The 23,470-nt window shown below is 47.9% G+C and overlaps 1 protein-coding gene across 7 annotated transcripts in view; it reads right to left on the bottom strand.

The window, feature by feature from the left end:
* ANKRD44 (ankyrin repeat domain 44) overlaps positions 1–23,470 on the bottom strand; it is a 195,330-nt gene that overhangs the window by 83,069 nt on the left and 88,791 nt on the right. For all 7 annotated transcript variants that reach the window (XM_036421408.2, XM_036421402.2, XM_036421405.2 and 4 more), the window contains 2 exons: positions 11,866–11,944; positions 1,833–1,903 (listed from right to left, as the gene is read on the bottom strand). In XM_036421408.2, coding sequence (XP_036277301.1) covers positions 1,833–1,903; positions 11,866–11,944 — 150 coding nt within the window. The remainder of the gene's footprint in view (positions 1–1,832; positions 1,904–11,865; positions 11,945–23,470) is intronic.

Here is a 23,470-nt window from a genome sequence, read left to right as displayed (position 1 = left end):
TATTTTAAAAAATAAAAATAAAAAATAATAATAAAATAATAAAAGAAGAGCATTTCAGCTGGCATTTAACTTCTGAGTTGGCGCTGTGCCCTCGGTCAGCTCTGCCGAGAATCTGGCCTCATAGGGGGAAGAGGGGGGCACTCACAGTATTGAGGGGGTGGGGTGGCCCTGGCTCCATTCATTCGCTGGGAGTGCCCCCAAAGGCAGAGTGAAGGGCCTGCCACGTCTGCTTACAGATTGCGAAATGTGCTCTTAAACTGGGAGCACCCTAAAAGAAGCAAGAGGTATGCAAGCAGCCCGTGTGACTAATGTGGAAGCCACAGAGCTGGCACTTCCGCTCCGGAGAAAGCTTTCCATCACCTGCATTACCAGGTAGAAGTAATGACAGATTTAATCAGATCTGACAGGCGCTTGGCCAACGCAGGAAAGCCATCAGAAGTCTATTACCTCCCTGGGTCATGGGAGAGCTGGTAAATGAAGAGCCTCCCCCGGAGTCTATTGAGCCTTGAAATATGACAGCCGTTCAGCACATGATTTATCAATAAATGAGATGCACATTTTGAAGAGGCATGCTGGAAAAATTCTGCAGATAGATGGCCAAAAAGATCAAAGATAATCATCTCCAAGCAATGGGGTAAAAACTGCTGGTACAGTATGCTTTTTACACATTCAGAGCAAAATGACAACCCCTCCTGTCACTTTAATTCCTTTGCCTCGTGCATTGTTTTATTGCACTGGGACTCATTCTTGCTTTGCATTAAATAGTATGTAAATTAAGGACAGACTAACAAAACAAAATATACAAGAACACTTCACAAGTTTATACTTTTTTGGAGATAAGACCAGTGAAATCATTAGAAACTTGTTTCCTAAAAGTCACAAAATGTGATTACTTTTTTGAGTAACTAAGACTAGGGGAATGAGGTATTATCTTTAAGAGGTACTTCTTTTAAAGAAACATTTAGAAATGCATTTCACACAAAGCAACAGGTTACGCAAAGAAAATATGTATTTGAGTGTGTGTGGGGTTTGGGGGGGCTATATTCTTAAATAGGCAATACTTCTAAAAATATTTTATCACAGATCATGTTGGTCTGTTTTTATAAATAAAGTTTTATTGAAACAACCTCATTCCCTGTTTACATATTATCTTTGGCTGCTTTTGAATGGTGACAGCAACGTTGAACATTTGTGACTGAGACTTCATGCAGTCTTGGAATACTCGCTAACTGGCCCTTCATGAAAGAAGTCTAGCTCCTTGTTTAAATTACTGCACTCCCCACTGCTCAGAGGGCACCTTACTGCCTCCACTGTCAGCCTCACCTCCACCTCACCCCACGCTCCAGCTGCATCCACCCGAGCCCGCCTTCCACTCCCCGCTGTGCCTCTTCTCCTGCAGCATCTTCCTCCACCACTCGGCCCTCTCTGGCCCTCTCTGCTCCTGCCGGCAAGTCCCTGCTCATCCTCAAAGGACTGGCTCGGCCTCGCTTCTCAACTCGGAAGGCGTCCTCTCTTCAAGCAGTCCTTTGTTTCCTGCTCCATTCCGTTCTGCTGTCATACTGATGCGCTAACCTGTGTGTCTCCCACTCCGGACAGAGAGCTCACTGAAGTCACGGACCATGCAGCCCACCTTGGACACTCCCTCCTCCCCTCACCCCCAGTCCTGCGCCTGGCACTCAGCTGGCACTCAAATCAACAGCGGTTCATTGCTGGCCACCCTCTAGCATGAGAAGCAAAAGCCTGGAGCTCACCAGTGAGAATCCCACTTCAGCAGAGAGAAGGTCTCTCTTCCGAGGGACTGAAGGTGGTAGGTTACTCCGACAGCCACTCACCTCACTCCTGGAGGCCACGGCCCGGTGCAGCGGGGTCAGCCACATGTTGTCCTTGGCATTCACACGCGCCCCTGGAACCAAACAGCACAGGTCAGAGGCACAATGCAGCAGGGTGAGGGAGGTAGTCTCCTGAGGTCACGTCAGATGCCATATCTTGCGCCCCCATTTGCCCCGTACAATCACCATGCTGCGTTTTGTTTGTCCTTGTATCGGTCCCGTGCTTTCTGGCAACTGCACAAGAGGAGACCGCAGGACTGCAGAGGAGCGAGATCAAGAACTGAGAATGTCCAAGAACTGGCACAGACCCGGTGAGAAATCCAGCATCCCAGGGGGTAGGAGACACAGTGGTGAGAAGACAGATTCTCCAGGGCTGTGGACATGTGTGTTCTGAGGAATGAGGACTTTTCCTCTGTGTGTGTGTGTGTTTGTGTGTGTGTGTGTGTGTGTGTTCCCCAAATAGAATGTATATTCCTGAATAAAATATATAATCAGAGAAAGTATTTTCTATTTAGTGATCAAGCATTTTTATCTCATGGGGCACACAACACCCTCTCGGCAAACGGTCAAGGACAAGCAGCCTTCCAACTAGTGTGCACGAGGGCCAGTCAGCTTCCAAACACACATCGGGTGAAGCTGAGTTCTTTTTTGTTTGTTTGTTTTTTCATTTCTGATTAAGGTGTTACATATGTATCCTTATCCCCCATTGCCTCCCATCCTCCCCCACTCATGCCCTCATCCCCCTGATGTCTGTGTCCATTGATTAGGCTTATATGCATGCATACAAGTCCTTTGGTTGATCTCTCCCCCTTACCCTCCCCCTCCCCCACCTTCCCTCCAAGGTCTGACGGCCTGATCGATGCTTCTCTGTCTCCGGGTCTGCTTTGTTCATCAGTTTATGTTGTCCATTGACGGGATTTCGTCTGGACTGAGAGGGTCCATGGAAAGCTTTATCCAGGAATCCCCATTCTGTCTCTGGGACTGGCAGGTGTTTTGGTGGGAATGAGCCAGCCTCCATGGAGCACCGGGGCAGACCAACAGAGAGCCTGTGTGGGCTGCACACGGCTCCCTCACACTGTGGGGAGACAGGCTCCTTCACTGTGGGGGACAGTCAGGCTCACACCAGCCAGAGCCAGCTCACATTCCCTGGAGCCACCTCCATCATGGGGCAGACTCCTCAAACGAATGGAGTCAAGGACAGCAGAAACGGCCCTCCTTCTGTGATACCCTCACAATTCTCACCGGGGCAAGCCCTCCAGGTCTACCGTTGAACTGATAAACACCCCATCGGCACGATCTGTGTGACTCAGTGGTTGAGCTTTGACCTGTGAACCAAAAGGTCACAGTTCAATTCCCAGTCAGTGCACATGCCCAGGTTGTGAGCTCGATCTCCAGTGTGGGGCGTGCAGGAGGCAGCCAATCAATGATTCTCTCTCATCATTGATCTTTTCCTCTCTCCCTCTCCTTTCCTCTCTGAAATCAATTTAAAAATATTTTTAAGAAAATTATTTTTTTAAATAACCCCCCATCTGAGCTTCCTTTTCAGGGGGCTTAGGGGTTTTGATCAGTCTTCTGATCAGAGATGGAAAGTTTTGTTAAAAGGGCTACTAAAGAGGAGCAGCCAGAGAAAATGTCATCATCTGCCGATGCAGTGAGGTGAGACTATTTTGGCCTTCGGAAGAGGAAGGAAGCTGGTGAGGAAGAAGAGTGAGGACATGAGCGAGGGGGGAGAGGAGGGGAGGTGGGGTGTGGTGCCTCTGGGGAAGGCTGAGTCAGAAGGCAAGTAGAAGCAGGGCTGCCCAATCTCTGGGAGGCCATGGCCAGCTGACAGCTTAAAATTACTTGTGTTTTCATGTGTGTGTTTTTTAAAAAGGCACCAGGTGACAATGCGCTAGAAATTTAGTTTAAGATACCAGCTAAAAGGAAATAAGAAATCACAGAACTTACACAATCTTTTTCTCTTTATCTGAAGGACAAATACCATCAACGATATTAATTATAGAAAAGAACATAATAATCCCTAAAACCAAGAGATAGACTCCTTTACTCCCACCTCCCACCTCCTACCTCATACCCCCCATCTAATTTCATTGGTTTGAAATGGGGCCAGGCACATGTATACTTTAAAATGTTTTCCTTGCCGTAACTGGTTTGGCTCAGTGGGCAGAATGTCGGCCTGCAGACTGAAGGATCTCAGGTTGAATTCTGGTCAAGAGCATATACCTTGGTTGTGGGCACATCCTCAGTGGAGGGTGTGCAGGAGGCAGCTGATTGATGTTTCTCTCTCATCGATGTTTCTAAGTCTCTCTCTCTCTCCCTTCCTCTCTGTAAAAAATAGAATAAAATATATATTTTAAAAAAATAAAATGTTTCCAAATATATTTTTTATTGATTTCAGAGAGGAAAGGGGAGGGGGGAGAGAAGAGAGAGAGAGAGAGAGAGAGAGAGAGAGAGAGAGAGAGAGAGAGAGAGAGAGAGAGAAACATTGATGTGAGAGAGATACATCAACTGGTTGCCTCCTGCCTGCCCCACATTGGGGACCGAGCTGAAATCCTGGCATGTGCCCGAACCATGAATCTAACTGCAATCTCCTGATTCAGAGGTTGACAGTCAACCACTGAGCCACACCAGCTGGCTCTGGGGAGCTTTGAAGGTATACTTTTGGCCCAGCCAGCGTGGCTCAGTGATGTTTCTACCTCTCTCTCCCACTTTAAATATCTGGAGAACCACTTTGTAAAATATATGATTCTTGAGCCACTAGGCTGTACAGCTGAAACTAATACAGAATAATATTGAATACAAATTGTAATTGAAGAAAAAATTGAGTTGACTGTTTTGAATGACAAAATTCACCAGTTGCAAAATAAAATAATTCAGGAAGTTGAAAAAAAAAAAACTATTAGGGAGAGGCAAATGACAGCCACATTAGCATACCATGGCACACCCATCCAGTTGGTGAAAATTACAGTCTGACAATGCTACGAGTTGGCAAGAGTGAGGAGCGTCAGGAAGGCTTGCGTACAGAGGGTGGGAGTGTGGCAGGTGTAGCCCCTTTGGGAGGCAATTTGGTTCCACCTGGTAACACTGAACAAATGAAGTTGCAGAGTAATGCCTATGGCATAATACCAGTCACATACAGCTTTTAAATTTGCAAAAGTACTTCTGTATGTTGTTTACAGATGCACAGGCAGGAAGTAAAAGTAGCAGCTACGGCTAAAGTAACCAGCATTCTCTGGAGTGGGTGCTCTGGGGAGGAGGGTCGGGGAAAAGGAGGAGTAAGCACAGCCAATGGGCTGCAACTGTGTCTTCCATGTTTTCTTTCCTTTAAGAAAGGATCCGATGCAAATATGGCCACTTTGACTTCATAAACCTTGGTGTACGTGGGTATTAGTTATATTGTTTTCCACCTTTTTCAATATATTAGAAATAGACAATGTTTTTAAGAGAGCTAACATGTGAAGTTTAATGTTTCTTAATAAAATGGGGGACGGGTGGTAACTTGCTTTTTTTTACACTATTTTATTCTTGGTCAGTGGCCCTTGATTAAAAAATGACACATCTGCCCTAGCTGGTTTGGCTCAGTAGATAGAGCATCGACTTGTAGACTGCAGGGTCCTGGGTTCAATTCCGGTCAAGGGCACATGCCAGGGTTCAATCCCAAGTGGGAGGCATGCAGGAGGCAGCTGATTAATGAATCTCATCATTGATGTTTCTCTCTCTCTCTCCCTCCCTCTTCCTGTCTGAAATCAATAAAAATACATTTTTTTTAAAAAAGGAAGAAGTACATGTCTTAAAAAATGACTCGTCCACTCTTTCCATAGAAAGTGGTCCCGCCCCCCACCCCCGCCCCCCGCAGTGTCCTCCCGGATTTTCCTGAGGTTCAGGCCAGGGGAATAAGGATAATAAACAGCAAGAGGCTGTTGGTGGGACAGTCCGACTGGAAAGGAATTTTCCAGCTGAGGATGTGTTCCCTGCGGGCGGCGTCTTCATGTTTCTCTCGTGCTCTCCTCCCTGCACAGCGGCTGGCCGGCCCCACATGCAGGCGCCCAGCTGCGGGGCAGACAGGCCGGGGAGCCGGCCAGGAAGGCGGTGAGGAAGCCACGCCGCACGGAGGGCAGCGCTCCGTCCCAGGGAACCTTTCCTTGACTCTCCAAATGCCATTCTGGTCCCGCCACGCTGTGACCCTAAGCAGCTCATCCCTGGAGCTCCATCCCCAGCCATCCGGCCAGGACACTCACGAGGGAGGGCAGGCTGCACCAGTGTCATCCGTGCCACCACAGGCAGAATGTTACCTTCAACCCCCCTCTCTTCCTTCCCCCTGCCCCTTCTCTTCTTTCCCCCTCCCCCCTGACATGCAGCCTGCTTCTGTCCTTGTGTGCGGCATTAGAAGGCTCTATATCATGTTTCTGAAGGAGATAACATTGAGTTATAACCATTGAAAATATTGCAAATCTGATTAGAGGAAAAATGGTATACTGTTTAACAGTGAGGTTGGTATCTGCTAATATGCTTGTCTCCTGCCCACTCATCATTCATTCTCCCAGAACTGCTCGTTCAGACGCTTTGCCTGCTTCCCTTATCCTTCTATTATCGTCTATAGGTATCTACACTGTGTTGTGATGAGAATTGTTATTTATATATTCCGAAAACTTTCCGTTTTTTAATATTAAAAGATCCAAGTATGGCTTTTAATATTAAAATTCTCTCAAAGAGAAAAATGACCCTGAGCTGGCTGAGCTCATAAAGCAATCCCCCTCACTCCCCTTAGGTAGCACACCCCGGCATTGCTTCCCTGTGCTCCAGGCACTGAAGCTCATCACAGAGCGGGGACGGCCTTCTCCCGGTCCCGCTGGGTCCCCGTCCCTCCACTCGTCCTCCAGGAAAGCTCCGCTCCCGGCAACGGAGTTACTATGACAAACGCAGAGCTATCTGAATGGGGACCGGCAGCACTTCATCAGTGTCATCCCTGCCCCTGGCTTCCTCGCCTCTTTCCGGAACACCTCCAGCCTTGTTTAAGGTCAGCGGGAGCCGGAAGATGGCTGAGTATTTATAACTGGTTTTTCTCAAGGAAGCTCCCCGTTACGTTCTTGCCCATCAGGCACCACCACGGGGCACTGAAGGCACAGCGTCTGCATGCCGAATCACTTAAAGGCAGACGCCCTGTACCCAAGGACATCTGAAAGCTTACATTATTATTCTTTAAAGTAGGGGTGTCGAACTCAATCAGAGAAGGGGCCAAAATCTAAAATCCAGCCTAAATCGCGGGCCGAATGGTTTACTGAACAGTCATAAACTGTCATTGTGATGGAAATGCAGCGGAGTGCAGTGATGACAGCGCGGTGCGGGCCACATTGCAAGGCCTGGCAGGACGGATTTGGCCCGCGGGCCTTGTGTTTGACACATGTGCTTTAAAGGATAGGCGCTCCTGATTCTTCAGAAATGAAGATCCAGCTCACAGCTGTCAGGCCTGAACCCTGATGGCGAGTTAAGTGTGCTTTTCATCGCACCCCTATTACCACCTGATTTTATGTTCACGGAGAGCAGGGCGCTCTCTGAGCACCTTTTCCAGAGGCGACATGTCTGTTCTCTTAGTCCTGTCGTCTAGGAAAAGGTAGAACGAAGGCAAAAGGTAGACGAGGGACTGAAAGCGCTTAGAGGTCAAAGAGGATAACGGATTCTAAAGGCTGGTGTATCTCAAGTTTGGCGTTTAACTACAGAAACAAGCAAGTATAAACCAAAAATCATACGAAGTATGACTAGAATATAATGAAATCAGCTTGTTATGGGTTTTTTCCACGCAGAGACCTAATCTTATTACAGCCCAGGAGCAGTGTCCTTCAAAGCAATGACCTTGGAAGCGTGTGTGATAATCCCATGATGAGGCAACTGCTCAGAGCATCTTCAGCACTCCCCTTGGATTTGCCGTTGGAGCTGGTTAACATGCCCACCAAGTGATGGCTCACCCTTGATAATCACACCACCGAGGGGGGCAAAACTAGCACTGCCTGGTTTAATCACCTTCACCTTTTGAGGGTGGAAAACACATACACACACACACACACAAACCGAATCCAACCTGAAGGGATGAGTATGCGTTATGCATAAGAGCATCAAAACAATGACCTGCGTGGCTCAGGAGACAATTGGTGTTGGGAGCAGAAATCACATTTTGAAAAATCACAGGAAATCCCTTTACCGGAACACCCCCTGTTGGGCGGCCTACATGCAAATGAACTTAATATTTTGAATTCGTACTTACACCTCACACATCCCAGGCTGGAGGGTGAGGATTCGGTGTTCTTCCTCCAGCCCAGGGCTCTAACCCGTGTGCATCCCAGTTTCTCTACAGCTGTTGCCACTGGGGTTGTGTTCCTGGGCGCTCTGCTTCCTACACGGCAACCTTGTCCCTTAACTCATCCACTCACTGGTTCAGGTTGGTCTCATGCATGCAGCTCTGGGCAACAGCAGAGACCTTCTCTCTGACTTGAGCCTGACCAGGCCAGTTCCCAAAGAGAAGCGAGAGTCAGGTGGGGAATTAAAGCCAGAATCCGCTCTGGCGGTTACAGGAAGGGGGGTGTTGTAAGGCCTGTTCCTCTCTGTCTGTTCAGGGGCCTCGGGGCTCCATCCGCCTGGCTAATGGGAGACAACCTCGGGAGGAATTAATGGAGTTGGGTTACACTGCACTCCGCAAGTTAATAACAACAATAGAGAACACAGCTGTAATGGGCCATTCTGGCAAAGCCAAATCATTTGTCCAACATGGGAATCATTAACACCTCATTCATTATGAGGTTGGAGAAGAGTTTGGGTGGATTCCCTAAAAGGGCCAGCTGCCAGATGAAAGCTCAGAGATTAAACTGTCCTGCTCTTACAGTGACAATTCTTTAGGAAAATAAAATGCAACTGGGTATAGGACTTCTAAGAGCAAACTAAAGCCATGCTGATTCCAAGCGTTTACCTAAAGTTTCCACAAATGAGTAAAATGTCTAAAGAACTTTCCCAATGCTCTCTCAGGCCCTAAATCTTTCCAATTTGATGGGGGTGAGGAAATTCCATGGCATGTGCCACCCAAAATTATACTAGAGAGGTTAACAGCTCAGAATTCCAAGACAAGGAGGTGTACAGATCAAGATATACTCTCCAGGCTCCCCTGAATGAGCCACATGTAAGAGCAGCTGGCTCTAACTGGTTTGGCTCAGTGGATAGAACATCAGCCTAAGGACTAAAGAGTCCCGGGTTTGATTCTGGTCAAGGGCACACGCCTGGGTTGTGGGCTCAATCCTCAGTGTGGGGCATGCATGAGGCAACTGATCAATGATTCACTCTCATCACGGATGTTTCTCTCTCTATCCCTCACCTTTCTCTCTGAAATCAATAAAAATATATTTTTTTAAAAGATCAGCTGGTGGATTACATGCCTCGTGAAGGTGATGAGGCACCTAAGGAAAACAGAGGGTCAACCTCACGCTGCGGAATTAAAACCTTCCCTTCCAGGTATGAAAAACAGACGGAAACCATGCTGGGGTCCAAGACAAAGTTCTGAATTCGCACATTCATGAACCTGACGTTTTTCTGAGACTCCGAGGTGTCTCTTCACACAATATTTGGATGGTGAGTACAGCCAGTTGGGACCATTAGGTGTCATACCACAAAGTTCTTTACTTTACCCCCCACTGGTTTCCGCCAGGTTTTCCATGGGCCAAGTCTCTCTTGCTGGGGCAGCCAGCCAGGTGCATGCTGGCTCTGAGCCCTGGTCCGTGCCAACACCGAACAATGCGTGTTTGTTTGGCCTACAGCCCTGGAACATCTCGGAACCGTCAGAGGAGGCCTGCTCTCAAGAACAGAAGGACGCCACCCAGGCTCCCGCCAAGCTCCAGGCAACGGTCAGGAGCGCAGGCTGCACAGCGAAGGCACAGAGCACGTGTGTCCGGGAAAGCCCACCTGGAAGGGGACACCACACAAGGAGGGCAGTGAAACCTTCCTGTGTGTCCAGCACAAATTATTGTTAATCCTCACCCAAGGATATTTTTTCCAATGGTCTTTAGAGAGAGAAGAAGGAAGGCTGAAGGAAGGAGAGTAAAACATTGATGTGACAGAGAGACATCCATTGGTTGCCTCCCACATGTGCCTTGACCAGAATCAAACCTGTGTCCCTTCAGTCCACAGGCAACGCTCTAACCATTGAGCCAAACCAGGCAGGGCTCCCAGCACAATTCTTGTCTCCTTCACACAATGCCCTCCACATCTGCTTAAACACCTGCATCAGCTCCCACCCGTGTGCAGCTCGCTTTGGGTTCTACAGTTCCCTTTGCCACTGCAAACAAAGGCCGAGCCTCAGTGCAGGGGCATTTCCTCCAGGTTTTAATCTGCCAACAGAAGGCTGGAGGAAAGGCAGCGGGTCTGCACGTGATCCACACCGGGATGCGTGCACGTGCTCAGACTCATTCCCGGGCCTTGTCTGGCAAACGCTCCCGGCGGAGAGCACATGCTGACTTCAGAAACCTGCTCCGTGGGATGTACCACACACAGGTTTCCAAAAATGGAAGCACTGGCATTTTTAACTCACATAAAATACTTAAAATCCAGAGAAAAATAAAGAGAATATTTATATGACTAGTGCACCTGCAAATCAGACTGAACACATCTGCCATATTTGCTTCCAATTTTTAGAAAACAGAATACTTAACACGGTTGTAATCTCTTTTGCGCCCTTCCTAAAAAACACCCCTCACTCAACCTGCCTCCTCAGACGGGGAGTTAACCACTGTCCAGAAATCAATGTTTCCTTTCCTTTCGTGTTTTTATATTTTTACTAGAGGTCTGATGCATGAAGATTCGTGCAAGATTAGGCCTTCCTTCCCCTGGCTGCCGGCACCAGCTTCCCTCCAGCAGCCAGGACCCAGGCTGCTTCTCTCCTGCCACTGCCAGGCAGCCAGGACCCGGGCTGCTTTGCTCCAGCCGCCACTGCCACCCACCGGGGGTGGGCTCCAAGCCACACCGCGGCCACTCAGAGCATGCCCCACCCCTGGTGTGTGTGTGCTGGGGCTGGGGCAGCACACAGTCCCCTCCCACCCATCTGTGTGCACAGCTCTGCCTGAGCCGGTGGCGGTGTAGCCTCTTCCTGAGTCATGACAACCAGCTAATTTGCATATTACCACTTTCTATATAGAGATTACATGACCACAGTCATAAGTCCATAAGCAGAACAAAGCATTGTTTTGCAGTGAATTCAGATCTATGTACACACACACACACACACACACACACACATTTGTGTCTGTTCATGCAGACACTAAGGAACCAGTTTGCTTGTTTGTTCTTTTGTAAAGACATCCAAATACGCTGGATGCACCTACCGTGCTGGGCTTAAATAGGCAGTCAGGAATCAGATTTCCAAATTGCACATAAGTTTTGCTGGAGATGTACTTTTTTTTTTTTTTACAGAGAGGAAGGGAGAGGGGTAGAGAGTTAGAAACATCGATGAGAGAGAATTATTGATCAGCTGCCTCTTGCACAACCCCTACTGGGGAAGTGCCCGCAACCAAGGTACATGCCCTTGACAGGAATCGAACCCGGGACCTTTCAGTCCGCAGGCCGACGCTCTATCCACTGAGCCAAACTGGTTTCGTGGAGATGTACTTTTTCAATAAGAACTATTTCTTGTGCTCTAGCTGGTGTGGCTCAGTGGATAGAGCGTCAGCCTGTGGACCAAAGGGTCCCAGCTTCGATTCCAGTCAAGGGCACATGCCCAGGTTTGGGGCTCGATCCCCAGGAGGCAGCCAATCAAGGATTCTCTCTCATCACTGATGCTTCTATCACTCTCCCTCTCCCTGCCTCTCTGAAATCAATAAAAATACATATTTTTTTAAAAGAACCACTCCTTGCACTTTTTACACATTTACCGACAAAATCGCTAATCGAAGACACTTCCATGAGCCCCATGAAGAAACTGTGTTTGTGTTCCTTAGCGTGGTCACTGGAGTAAGCGGGTCGCTGACAGTTTTGTGTGGTGACTGTACGCACAGCTGGCACTTACCTGAGAGAATCAGCAGCTCGATGATCTCGGCATCGCCCAGGAACGCGGCCACGTGCAGCGGAGTGCGCTTCTCCGAGTCCTGCAACCAGGGTGACAGTAAGCATCAGTGTGGCTGCAGGCGCGGCTGGGAGACAGAGCAGGACAACACACTTCGAAGCTCACGCTTGGGAGGGAGGGAGCGAAGGCCAAACACCTCCTCAGGCGAGTTCCCTCAGCTGACACATGTCCCTCAGCATCTCCCCCAGGTGCATGCACACGAGATCCCACTTTCTGAGTCTGTGTCCTGTTGGCCTCGCTCTCCTGCTAAGGAAGGTCAGCTCCGGTCAAGGATGGTCCATCATGCACTGGATGACGGAACTGGATTTATTTGTAAGCCTTCAGTAATGGCTAAAAAAACACATATCTGAACCATTCTACCTACTACCTGAACTGCATAGCTCAAAGCTTTCCATGATTTGTTTTCTTTCTGGAGTTTTTCACAAGGACATTGAACATAAGAACCATCATTTTCTCCTTTCCCTCTCCATTAGCTGTGGACTACACACCTTCCATTCACGTAATACGTATTGAATGCCTACTATGTGCCAGGAACCCATTTGTGGTGACAGAAAAGGGACTGTGAAAGGCCCAGTCCCTGCCTTTCATGGAACTTACCTTTAAGCGGGAGGCCAATAATAGCCATGAACACAAATAGTCATGGACACAGTAAGATCATTTCAGATGGTGATAACAACAATACAACAGGGTGATGGGACCAAGTCACTGGGAAGATGGGAATAAAATTCCCTAGAGTGCTCAGGAAAGGCCTGTCTGAGGATGCTGACAGTGAGGGCTAAGTAGACACTGTTAGTTCTGTTTTACAGATGAGAACCTGTGGCTCAAATAAATGATGAAATTTCCTCAAGACCCCATAAGTGCATAACAGAGCCAAGCTGAGCTCTTCCCACTGTACATCCTTGGCAAGGCCTTCAACACACTGTGCTCAGAGGCAGTACAATAACATGGGGGGTGGGGGGGGCCTGCTTCCCCATCTGTACTTCAAAGATAGCAATGCCTCCCTTAGGGAGCTGATAAGAGAATACAAGGTGATGCAAGTCAACAAAGCCCAAGCAGCACGAGGCTTGGCCATGCACAGCCAGTGCTGCGTCAGAGCCATCAGTGCCATTAGCACAGACACTCCTGTGACACCTTCCCGCCAGGCCTGAGAACTCTCAGGACCAAGACCAGGTCTCATGCCCACTTATCTCTAAAGCAGCAGCACACCAGGTGCTCAGAGGAAACTGGCCAGACCGACGGGTCTGCGTGCACTGTCTCCCCGCAAACATCCAGCCCCCGCGCTGTAACAGTGGTCACCAAAGTCTGGATGCCGCCTTTGAGGTTTCTCCTAAAACTAGCCTGTGTTTTCGAGTCCAGAGATTCATGGATTCATGATGAATCTTCACCATCCTCCCTGCGATGACCTGATGATACAAGCCACCTCACAACCCTGCATGAGGCCAAGGAGATTATTCCGTTTCTGACAGCTCAGCCCTCTGCTCTTCCATACTAGTGCTTTAGGCACTTCCTGACTCACTAACACCTAAAACAGATGGCAGGCAGGGGACACAGCAAGAGCTGATCTCCAAACAGTCTATTTGTCAGGAGGTCTGGGAAACAGGCTTTATGAAGGGATGGACTAACTTCTAAGCAGATAAAAAGAGAAGTCTGGCCAGGCCAGTGTGGCTCAGTGGGTTACAGCGTCGTCCTGTGCCCCAGAAGGTCACAGGTTCGATTCCCAGTCAGGATATGTACCTGGGTTGCAGGTTCGATCCCCAGCACCAGCCGGGATACATACAGGAGGCAACCAATTAGTGTCTCTCTCTATCTTCTTCCTCCCTTCCTCCCTAAAATCAAGTGTCTGTGTGGGGGGGGGGGGGGGGGGGGGGGGGGGGGGGGGGGGGGGGGGGGGGCGCGGATATCCTCAGTGAGGATAAAAGAAAAAGAGGAGTCTGCATTAGCTGGGGATGTATGTTGTTGACGTATGCTGTAAGTAATTACTAAGTGGTAAGTGGAAATCGGGCAGTCACACAACTGTTCCATATGAAACAATGGCACGCCATGGAAAATTCATTCAGTAAGATACACAACTATGGCTTGCCCTCTGATCTCTAGATCACCCTTTCAGTGAAAATAAAGCTTCAGTATTGGAAAACACATTTGCTCATTTGAGAATCCAGTGTACTAACTGGTGTGATGGATTACACAAGTCACCAAGACCAGACTTCCACAAGTGTTTTCCATTTCTGTTTCTGCTGGTGAGATGGCTACAGGCACTTCCCATGTCAGCCTCATAGTCCCTTCCAATCACCGCTATCGCCACCAGAACATTCCTGTTGGGTCTTGGGATAAATGTATATAATTACACGTTCCCCTGTGAATTGAACTGGTTGCAGGGTTTGGTTCAACAAATTAGACCTTACCTAAGTGATTTCAACAAGGGCTAACTCAACCCAGATATGACTTCATTTGACCTGAAGCACAGTCAGTGCTCTGTTGAGAATGTGACCTCCAATAAAGCCAGGAACACCCTCATATCTAAACCTGCTGGCCTATTATTATATGCCTGGCCTTGCCGATTTTGTGGCCCCTTTTATGACACCTTTATAACATGGCTTGTTGAAACCAAAGATTTTATAGTATAAAATGGGTGTGTTCTGTGAGATCACATTGTAAAAATTTTTTATCGTTAAATCCCAGTGTCCCTATTGCTATGCATTTAAAAGTTTCCTACAGCTACTAGGACATCTATGCATTTCCATTACTTTTTAAATATATATTTATATTGATTTCATAGAGGAAGGGAGAGGGGAAGAGAGATAGAAACATCAATGATGAGAGACAATCATTGATAGCTGCTTCCTGTATGTCCTTTACTGGGGACCGAGACCACAACCCGGGCATGTGTGCTGACCAGGAATCGAACCATGAACTCCTGGTTCATAGGTTGGCACTTAACCATTGAGCCACACCGGTCAGGCTACGCATTTCTATTACTGACCAAGAGTTGCTGACACCTGCTCTCTTGCAGGCACCTGAATGATGAACGGAATCATGGATCAAGGGCGGACTCAGAGCCACAGTCATCACCATGCTCCATTGGGTGAGACTGTCCAGCAGTTTGCAGTTCATCGCTGCCTCGGTTGAAGGCCGCTCTGCTTTGTCCTAAGCCAGACAAATGGAGTAGGAGGTGCAATGACAGGAGAAGGAGGGAGGTCCCGGGGAAAGAGGGTACTAGTAATAACACTGGTGAAAATCGGTCCTAGGCCAGTGATAACCTAGGGCCATGGTCGGCAAACTGCGGCTAGTGAGCCACATGCAGCTCTTTGGCCCCTTAGTGTGGCTCTTCCACAAAATACCACGGCCTGTTTTGAAGAAGTGGCATTAGAAAAAGTTTAAGTTTAAAAAACGTGGCTCTCAAAAGAAATGCCAATCGTTGTCCTGTTGATATTTGGCTCTGTTGACTAATGAGTTTGCTGACCACTGCTCTAAGGCATCTAGAAGAAACAAAACCTACCTGCTAATCACAGAGTGCTTTCAATTTTTTTTTTTCCAAAATGCCTTTTTATCTATTCTTCTACTTAACTCACATAACATCCCTATCAGGGGAGACACATGTTTCAGGAAAGTCTTATTATCACTATTAAAAGAGAGAATCTGAGCCCTTGCTGGTTTGGCTCAATGGACAGAGTGTCAGCCTGCAGACTGAAGGGTCCCCAGTTTGGTTCCCATTAGGGCACATGCCCAAGCAGTGGGATTGATTCCTAGTAGAGGGTGTGCAGGGATTGGCAGTCAATGATTCTCTCTCATCATTGATGTTTCTCTCCCTCTCCCTTCCTCTCTGAAAATAAGAACATATATTTAAAAATAGTAAGAAATAAAAGAGAAAATATGAGCCCTTGAACTGGGTTGTATGACTTGCCCAGCACAGAGAACATGTTAAAAAAAAAACAAAAAAAAAAACTGGGTGTCCTGGCTTCCTGTCTGTATCTGAAAACTGACCTAACAGTAGCTTCTGGATCGAAGTTAGAAGCCAGGACCAGCCACGATGCTCTCAGCCTCAACAGAGTGGCCAAGTGCTCCCTGTATCGGCTGTCCCCTCCTCTGCTGCCAATGCGCCCTCTGTGATCACCACACTGGTGAATGATCATGTGGCTCTTCACACCGCCCAGGACCCAAGAGGAGACAAGACTTCCAACACAGGCACGGTAAGACCAGCACCCACTGCAGAGGGCGCACTGGAGTCGTTTTTAATAGACTGTTCAAGTGCCACCAAAAGAGAGATCTTTTTCTGTGACCCTGTACCTCCAATTCCAACAGCCCTTTGCAAACAGACCCAGGAGAAGGCCCAATTTCTCCAGAAGGAAGGAAGGTAAACCCTCCCTCTAAGACTAGCCAGGGACACACACAGCCCGTTGGCGTCTGAGCTACATGTGCAGTGTCAGGGAGAGATCAGGCCGAGGAAGTGTCTGCCATCTGTTTACCAAGGAAGCAGATGAAAGAAAACAGGGAACTTGAAGTATATACACGTGCAGTGAGCCTGACGTGGGCAGGCAGTTTAGTCTGGCAGCTACGCGTCATGTGCAGGCTGAGGGGGGACTGAGCCTTTGTTTTTAAAGATGAAGAATTGTTTATTACACGCTTTGGAGACTCTCTGAAGTGCACGATCTAATCTTCACTGTAAGTATTTGTCGTGCGCTAAAACAAACATCCCTCCCTCCGTATAAACATCTTACGTACCAAGACAGACAGACGGAACGACGGTGAGAAAGCAGGTCTGCAAGGCCTGAAATGTGGCCGTTGCCATGGTCAGTGCAAGCACCCATTGGTATGGAAGGAGCAGGGGGCCCGACAAGCTTAGTGTGCTAACCAGCAGGTCACCCAGAGCAAGGCCATGTCTGAAGAACCTGACCCCAAAACAGGTTCCTTGGAGAGACTTCAAATAAGTGAGGAAAAGAAACGAAGACGCGGCATAGACTGAAGTCAAGCAAGAGGCAAATATGAAAGACGCTTGGTTTCAAGGTGGGGAATTAAAAGAAGTTTGTAAAAAAGAAAGCAAAGGAGAGAAGCATCCTGTTCCTTTTTAAAATCTTCGTGTTTACTTTCACGTTTGGACATCTCACAGATATAGACGAGCACAGAAAATGACAGACCTTCATGTTCCTTCCAGGAAAAACCAAACATGCTAACATTTTCCTATGTCGGCTCCAGACACTGTTTTAAAATATAGCTTTGGGGGCACAGCACCATGAGAACTGTGACTGACTTGTTCTGAAAATAACTTGAAGAGAGAGAGAGAGGTTAGGCTGTTTTCGTTCTTCCCCATTACAAATGGTGTTGCAATGTACATCTTTCTCCACGTCTCCCTGTGCATATGTATGAGAATTTCTCTAGAGCAATTACCAAGAAAAGGAAGTAGCTCAATCTTAGGGCATATTCATAGTCAGCTGTACTAGGTATTGTCAAGTATCTCTCAAAAATAATTTTAACAATTTACACTCCCACTAGCCACCTGGTAGATTTTTTTCCCCACATCCTTGCTAATATTTGATGTTTTCAACCTTATGCCAATATGATGTGCCTGACATGGTATATTACTAAGTACAAGTGAGATTAAGATCCTATTCATATGTTTATTAAAAATTCAACTGCAGACCAGCTGGCATGGCTCAATGGTTGAGTGTTGACCTATGAACCAGGAGGTCATGGTTCAATACCTGGTCAGGGCACATGCCTGGGTTGTGGCCTCGATCCCCAGTGGGGAGTGTGCAGGAGGCAGCTAATCAATGATTCTCTCTCATCATTAATGTTCCTATCTCTCCCTCTCCCTTCCTCTCTGGAAAAAAAAAAAAAAAAAAAAAAAAAAAAGAAGAAAAAAATATATATATACATACATATATATATATATATATATATATATATATATATATATATCAGGAGAGGAAGCTGGAATTATAAAATATTTTAACTGTAAGGGTATTAGAGACATCCAGAGAGTTTAACTAATTGGTTCAAAGTCACATGGTGTTAATGGCAGTGGTGGAACTGCTCATTCATACAAATAACAAAATATTTATTGGGCCTGGAGGGCATGTATGGGAGTGGGGGGGGGGATTGGTAAGGTATGTACACATATAATACCTTAATAAAAAAATGAATTTTTTTTTAATATATTTACTGGGCCTACTATGTGCCAGACACCGTGAAAGGAGACATCTACTCTGAGCACAAAATATTCTTAGTTACCCAGCCTGTTTCTCCCTCTCTCTTTTATGGGGACGAGGGGGAGTGGGGGTGGGGGGAGAGGGAACTGAGGGGAATTAAAAGCAAAAGCTTATAATAACAATCTCTGTGCTCCACTGAAAATCATCTTAGCTGAAAGGATTAGTATCTCTTTACCAAGTTCTTTTTCAGCCTCTGGGTAGATATTTTAGAAAAAGAGTTTATATGCAATACAGATCATAAAAATCGCCAATGCAGTTATCAGGACCTAAGATATCAGATCATCTCAATGCATCAACATGTTAACAATGATTATCCTCTGGTAATTTTATGGGTGTTCTTCACTCTCTTCTTTTTTTACCTGTATTTCAAGTCTTGTAGATAATGCAGTTTAGAAACAAGAAAACAAAATTCCTTTGTATATAAGAAAATAATTTCTTATTTTTTAAAAAAACTGATCTCTAATAAGAGCTAGTTTTGAATATTACATATAAATAGTAAGCACAGGACATTATTGCCTTAATCATCTCACAATAGGTTTTAAATAATTGATACGTGAATAAAAATTGATATGCGAATGTGTTTCCTTGCAAAGGACAAAACATTTTGTTTGTGACTACACGTGGGAAAACTATACCTTGTATAATGCTTCACAGAACTGCCGAAGTTCTGCCATACATCATCCAGTCCTTTGTCTATTATTACCAGTAATGTCAGAGAGGAAGAAATATCAATGATGAAAGAGAATCACTGATTGGCTGCCTCCTGTACGGTCCCCACTGGGGATTGAGCCTGCAACCTGGGCATGTGCCCTTGACTGGAATCAAACCCAGGACCCTTTAGTCTGCAGGTCGACGCTCTATCCACTGAGCCAAACCGACTAGGGCGCATCACTCAGTCCTGAGAAAACCCAGGGAGAAGGACCACAGAGGTTTTGTTAACCCAGTTGTACGGCAAAGGAATCAAGGCTGACTCCGAGAGCTAATGTCTGGCCCAAAGTCACACCATCACTGGTGCCTCTGGGTTTCACAGACTAGTCACTTGCTGGCCTTTTCCCATGAGCGCCCCCCCTAAAACGCAATGGGAAGAGTCATCCGTGAGAAGTCGCTGCCACGTACAGACAAAGCATCAGGACCCGTTCCCCTGGAGCCTACCCGCTGGGAGACACGTTTCATAATGACTATGGGCAGCACACACGGCAGCATGGAAAGTTGAACTTATTTTAGAAAACACACTCAAAGGGAACAACGATCATGCAAATGACCTGACTCCTTTACGAAGTGAAGAGAAGGGCTCTGTGATAATTTTGACAATGAGTCGGGGATAGAGATGTGAAACAATCAGGGGTGGGGAGGGTAGTTCGGGTAAAGAAGGTCCAATACATGGTGATGGGAGACTTTGGGTGGTGGGCACACAGTGCAACATGAAGATCATGAGTCACAGAAATGCACACTTGAGACCTACATAATCTTATTAACCAATGTCACCCCAATAAGCTTAGTGGACAAAACAAGAAGAATATTTTCTTCACTTAAAGGAGGGACTGTGCGTTGCGACTTCACGGTGAAGCCCACCGGAACGGATCTGAGAGAAGAGGCCTTGGGAAATCTGTGTCCAGGTAATTTTTTTTTTTTAATAATTCAAACCTGTGCTTATATCTTCTAGTTTATGAACATCCTTATATCACCCGGTGAACCACGCCCAGTTGCTTCACTTCCCAGGGCTGGGCAAGCAAAAGAGACTAGAAAATTAGCTGTTTACACATGTCTGGCTCACAGTCAAAAGGAGAACACCCTTGTCATCATTTTCAATGCAAAACAGCCAGCTCTCCCTTTACAAGGTTCTTCCTCCTGAGAGTCAAATCACCCCGAGGCCGAGCGCTGAGCACTGCCATCTCTTATCTAGCAGCCTTTAGGCAGAGCATGAGTCTAGCTACCTGCCCCGTGTAATTTAGGAGTCAAGATCTTTGCAGCAATGACATCTTCGGAGCCCTAACCTGCCATGTCAGAAGTTCAGCTGCCGGGAAGGGCCTCTGTGAGGACCCTAGGCACGTGAGGGGGCGGGGCGCCTGTGTGGATGCTCAGGCCAACAGACAGCACTGACCACAGACACGTGAGCAAAGACATCTCCAGACGACTCCAGCCCCCATCTGAGCTCCAACATCATGGAGCAGAGAAAAGCTATCCTCTGCCCATCTAAATTTTTAACCAACAAAACCCATGAGCAAAACACAATGGCTGTTGTTCGCCACTGAACTGTGGGGTGGGGTGTTACCAGCAATAGGACAGTCCTGTGAGGTCCCAGCGTGCTCTCTGAGTTATTAGAAAAAGACAACATTATGTTTGGTGGTAAGTGGCCTTATTTGTTTTCCAATCCAGGGCAACCAGGAAGTCGCTGATTAACCGTCTACAGGGCAATTCTTGAATAGGGCATTTACTGAACCCCAACACCATCTCATTTGTGAGCCAGCAACTGCCAGTGACTCTTCAAGCAGGATACTGGGGGCACTGGGGGCTTCACTGTCCTCGGAAAAGTCACTCTTTACTTAGTTGCCCGCTCAGGAATGAACTGTCCCCGCCTCCTCCTCCCACATCTGTCCCCCATCTCTACTCTCAAGCCAGGAGCCCAGGAGTCAGGCGTGGCCCTCCCTCTTCCTTGCCCCTCACGTTGAATCCCGCATCCAGCTGTGTGAGCTCCTCCATGAAGCACCTGGAAGCAATCCCCACCTCTGGGGGCTCCAGTGAGTGACGCCCCTGGAGCTCCTGAGGGCTCAGCAGCTGGACCACAGCTGCCCCCTGGTTCCAGGCTCCTCCTTCCACCCCAACGCCAGTGCAGGCTGCCTCCCAGCTGGCTCCCACTCCTGTCCGTCCCCTCACAGTCCTTCTCACGCAGCAGCCAGAGCCATGTGCATGGAGGTTGAACCTAAACTCCTCCCTCAGCCCTGATGACCTGGCCCCTCCATCCTCCTTCTCCTCCACTTTCTCTCACTCACTGGCCTCCAGCCACGCCGGCCTGCTTTCCATTCCTGCCTCTTGTCTCTCTCTCCCCAACCCCTCAGGGCCTTTGTGCTGTCTATCTGGACTGGAACATGAACCTCACCTTCTTATGGCCCCGTTTCTCATGGCCAGACTCAGCGTAACTGTGGCCACAGCCCAGAGGGCTCCTTCCCGGGCGGGCACCTTTGGGTCCGGATCACAGCTCACTGTGTCCTTCACAGCGTCTTCTCCGTGCATGTGCGCCTACTGACCATCCCCTCACCTGCCTGCTGGCCGTCTTTTCATGACCCTGGAAGCTCCGGCAGGCAAAGCCCGGGCCTGTGCCCACCATGTCGCACACCTGTCACATGACTCCTATCCCCTCCCTTCCCCCATCCCTTCCATTTCCTTCCAGTTTGACCATGGCCTAGTAGTTCTCCAAGTGTGGTCCCCGGCCAGCAGCAGCAGCGCCTGGGACACGGAAGAAACGCATGTTCTCAGGCCCCACTCTGGACCTCCCAGAACAGAGACTGGGGTGAGGCCCAGCATTGTGTCCTGTGACAACCTCCAGGATGTGATGCACCTGCAGGTTCAAGAACGACTGCCACAGACTCTTCTAGAGACTCCCATTCTACAGCAGTGTGTCCCAAAGGGTGAGCATATCCCGCTGGTTCTGAGGGACAGCACTAGGTCTTAGGTTAACATAAATTTTTTAAAAAGTAGGCACTCAAAGCCAAATGGCTTTTGGAAAACATTGTGTTCAAAGACGTTGAATCCATTTCCTTAAGGCAGGGAGTCTCAGAATATGGCGATATACATTGTAAATCATTAAGACCTAGGGAAATGGGCAGAACTACTTCCCAATTCTATAATAGTTAGCCACAAAACCTCTTTGTTCCTCTCCTAAATGCCTGCAAGATCTGTTCTGGACTCTGAGAAACACACTTTGGAAAGTGTCCTAGCGTAGGCTTTCTCAGAGAAAACCTTTCTAGCACCATCCCCCTCCACTGCGTCTAAGTCCCTTCCTGCATCTCCATCTCCTTTGCTCTTGTCTGTATTTGAAGAGAAAAGCCTCATAGGAGGTGCATCATAGTGCCTTAATGTCAGTTAAAAAGAACTTTGGTCTTTAACAAACCTGGAGATGTTGATCAGGGCAGACCTGGAAGGAGAGGACATGGCAGCAGGTCCAGGAGGGATTGGAGAGAAGCGGGTGTGGCCTCCTATCCCGTCGGGGAGAGCCGCGAGGTCCCTGCCTTGGGTGTGAGAGAACGGTCCTCTAGCGAGCACCCCGACCCTGCTTCCTACCTGGAGCTACGAGAGCCCTGTTTTCTTCCCCAGGCGAATGAGGCGAGGAGTAAACACTACACAGGTGACTGAAAACCCTCTGGGCCTGGCAGACCCAGCAACCTGGAGAGGGCTGAGCCAGCTTGGAAACGGGACATTAAAACGCCCATGTACACAGCTAGTGTTGACTTGATCAGGGCTAAGGGTCAGCTTCCTAATGAAGTTTTACAAGCTCCGTTGAACACGGGAAACATTTGCTTCTCTAAAAGCAGCCCAAGAACCAGGAGGTCACACAGTTCGATTCTCGGTCAGGGTACATGCCCAGGTTGGGATCGATCCCCAGTAGGGGGCGTGCAGAAGGCAGAAGATCAATGATTCTCTCTCACCATTGATGTTTCTCTCTCTCACACCCTCTCCCTTTCTGAAATCAATAAAAGTATTTAAAAAAAAAAAAAAAAAACACAAGAGCGAATAGATTTGTTTGTACTGCAATCTGACATCTGGAGCATAGACGACCCCAAACCTTCGGGGGTACAGAAGCGGTTCTGTTCGGGGCCGCCAGACCCTCTGTGAAGATGAGGTGGCCAAGCGTGATGGGAGAGGCAGGGCAGTGATCAACAAGTGGGTCGTGAGCACAACCGCCACATTCATTGGTTTTGCAACCGCAGGATGTGATGCCATGGGCCCTGCCGTACACTCAGGGCATTTGTGCTAAACACGGAGCTCGCACACAGGACCACAGGGGAGAGCAGTCAGCGGTGGCTCGGCATGTGAGTGGGCTGGCTTTGGCGTGGCGGTCTAGCTGTTCTTCCTTAGTTACATGTCAAAGTCAATGAAACAGGAGAGGGAGAGACACATAGGCGAGCAGAGGGTTTTCAGGGCAGTTTTCAGAGACTATTCTGTTTGATACTGTAATGATGGATGCATGTCATTGTACGTTTGTCAAAACCAATGTACAACATCAAGAGTTAATCCTTATATAAACTATGGATTCTGGATAAAAATGATGTGTCAGGCCCTGGCAGGTTTGGCTCAGTGGATAGAGTGTCAGCCTGCGAACTGAAGAGTCTCAGGTTCAGTTCCAGTCA

This window comes from Pipistrellus kuhlii, unplaced genomic scaffold, assembly GCF_014108245.1.
Source record: "Pipistrellus kuhlii isolate mPipKuh1 unplaced genomic scaffold, mPipKuh1.p scaffold_m20_p_7, whole genome shotgun sequence".
NCBI lineage: Eukaryota > Metazoa > Chordata > Mammalia > Chiroptera > Vespertilionidae > Pipistrellus > Pipistrellus kuhlii.
This window is presented reverse-complemented; position numbering and strand designations above follow the sequence as displayed.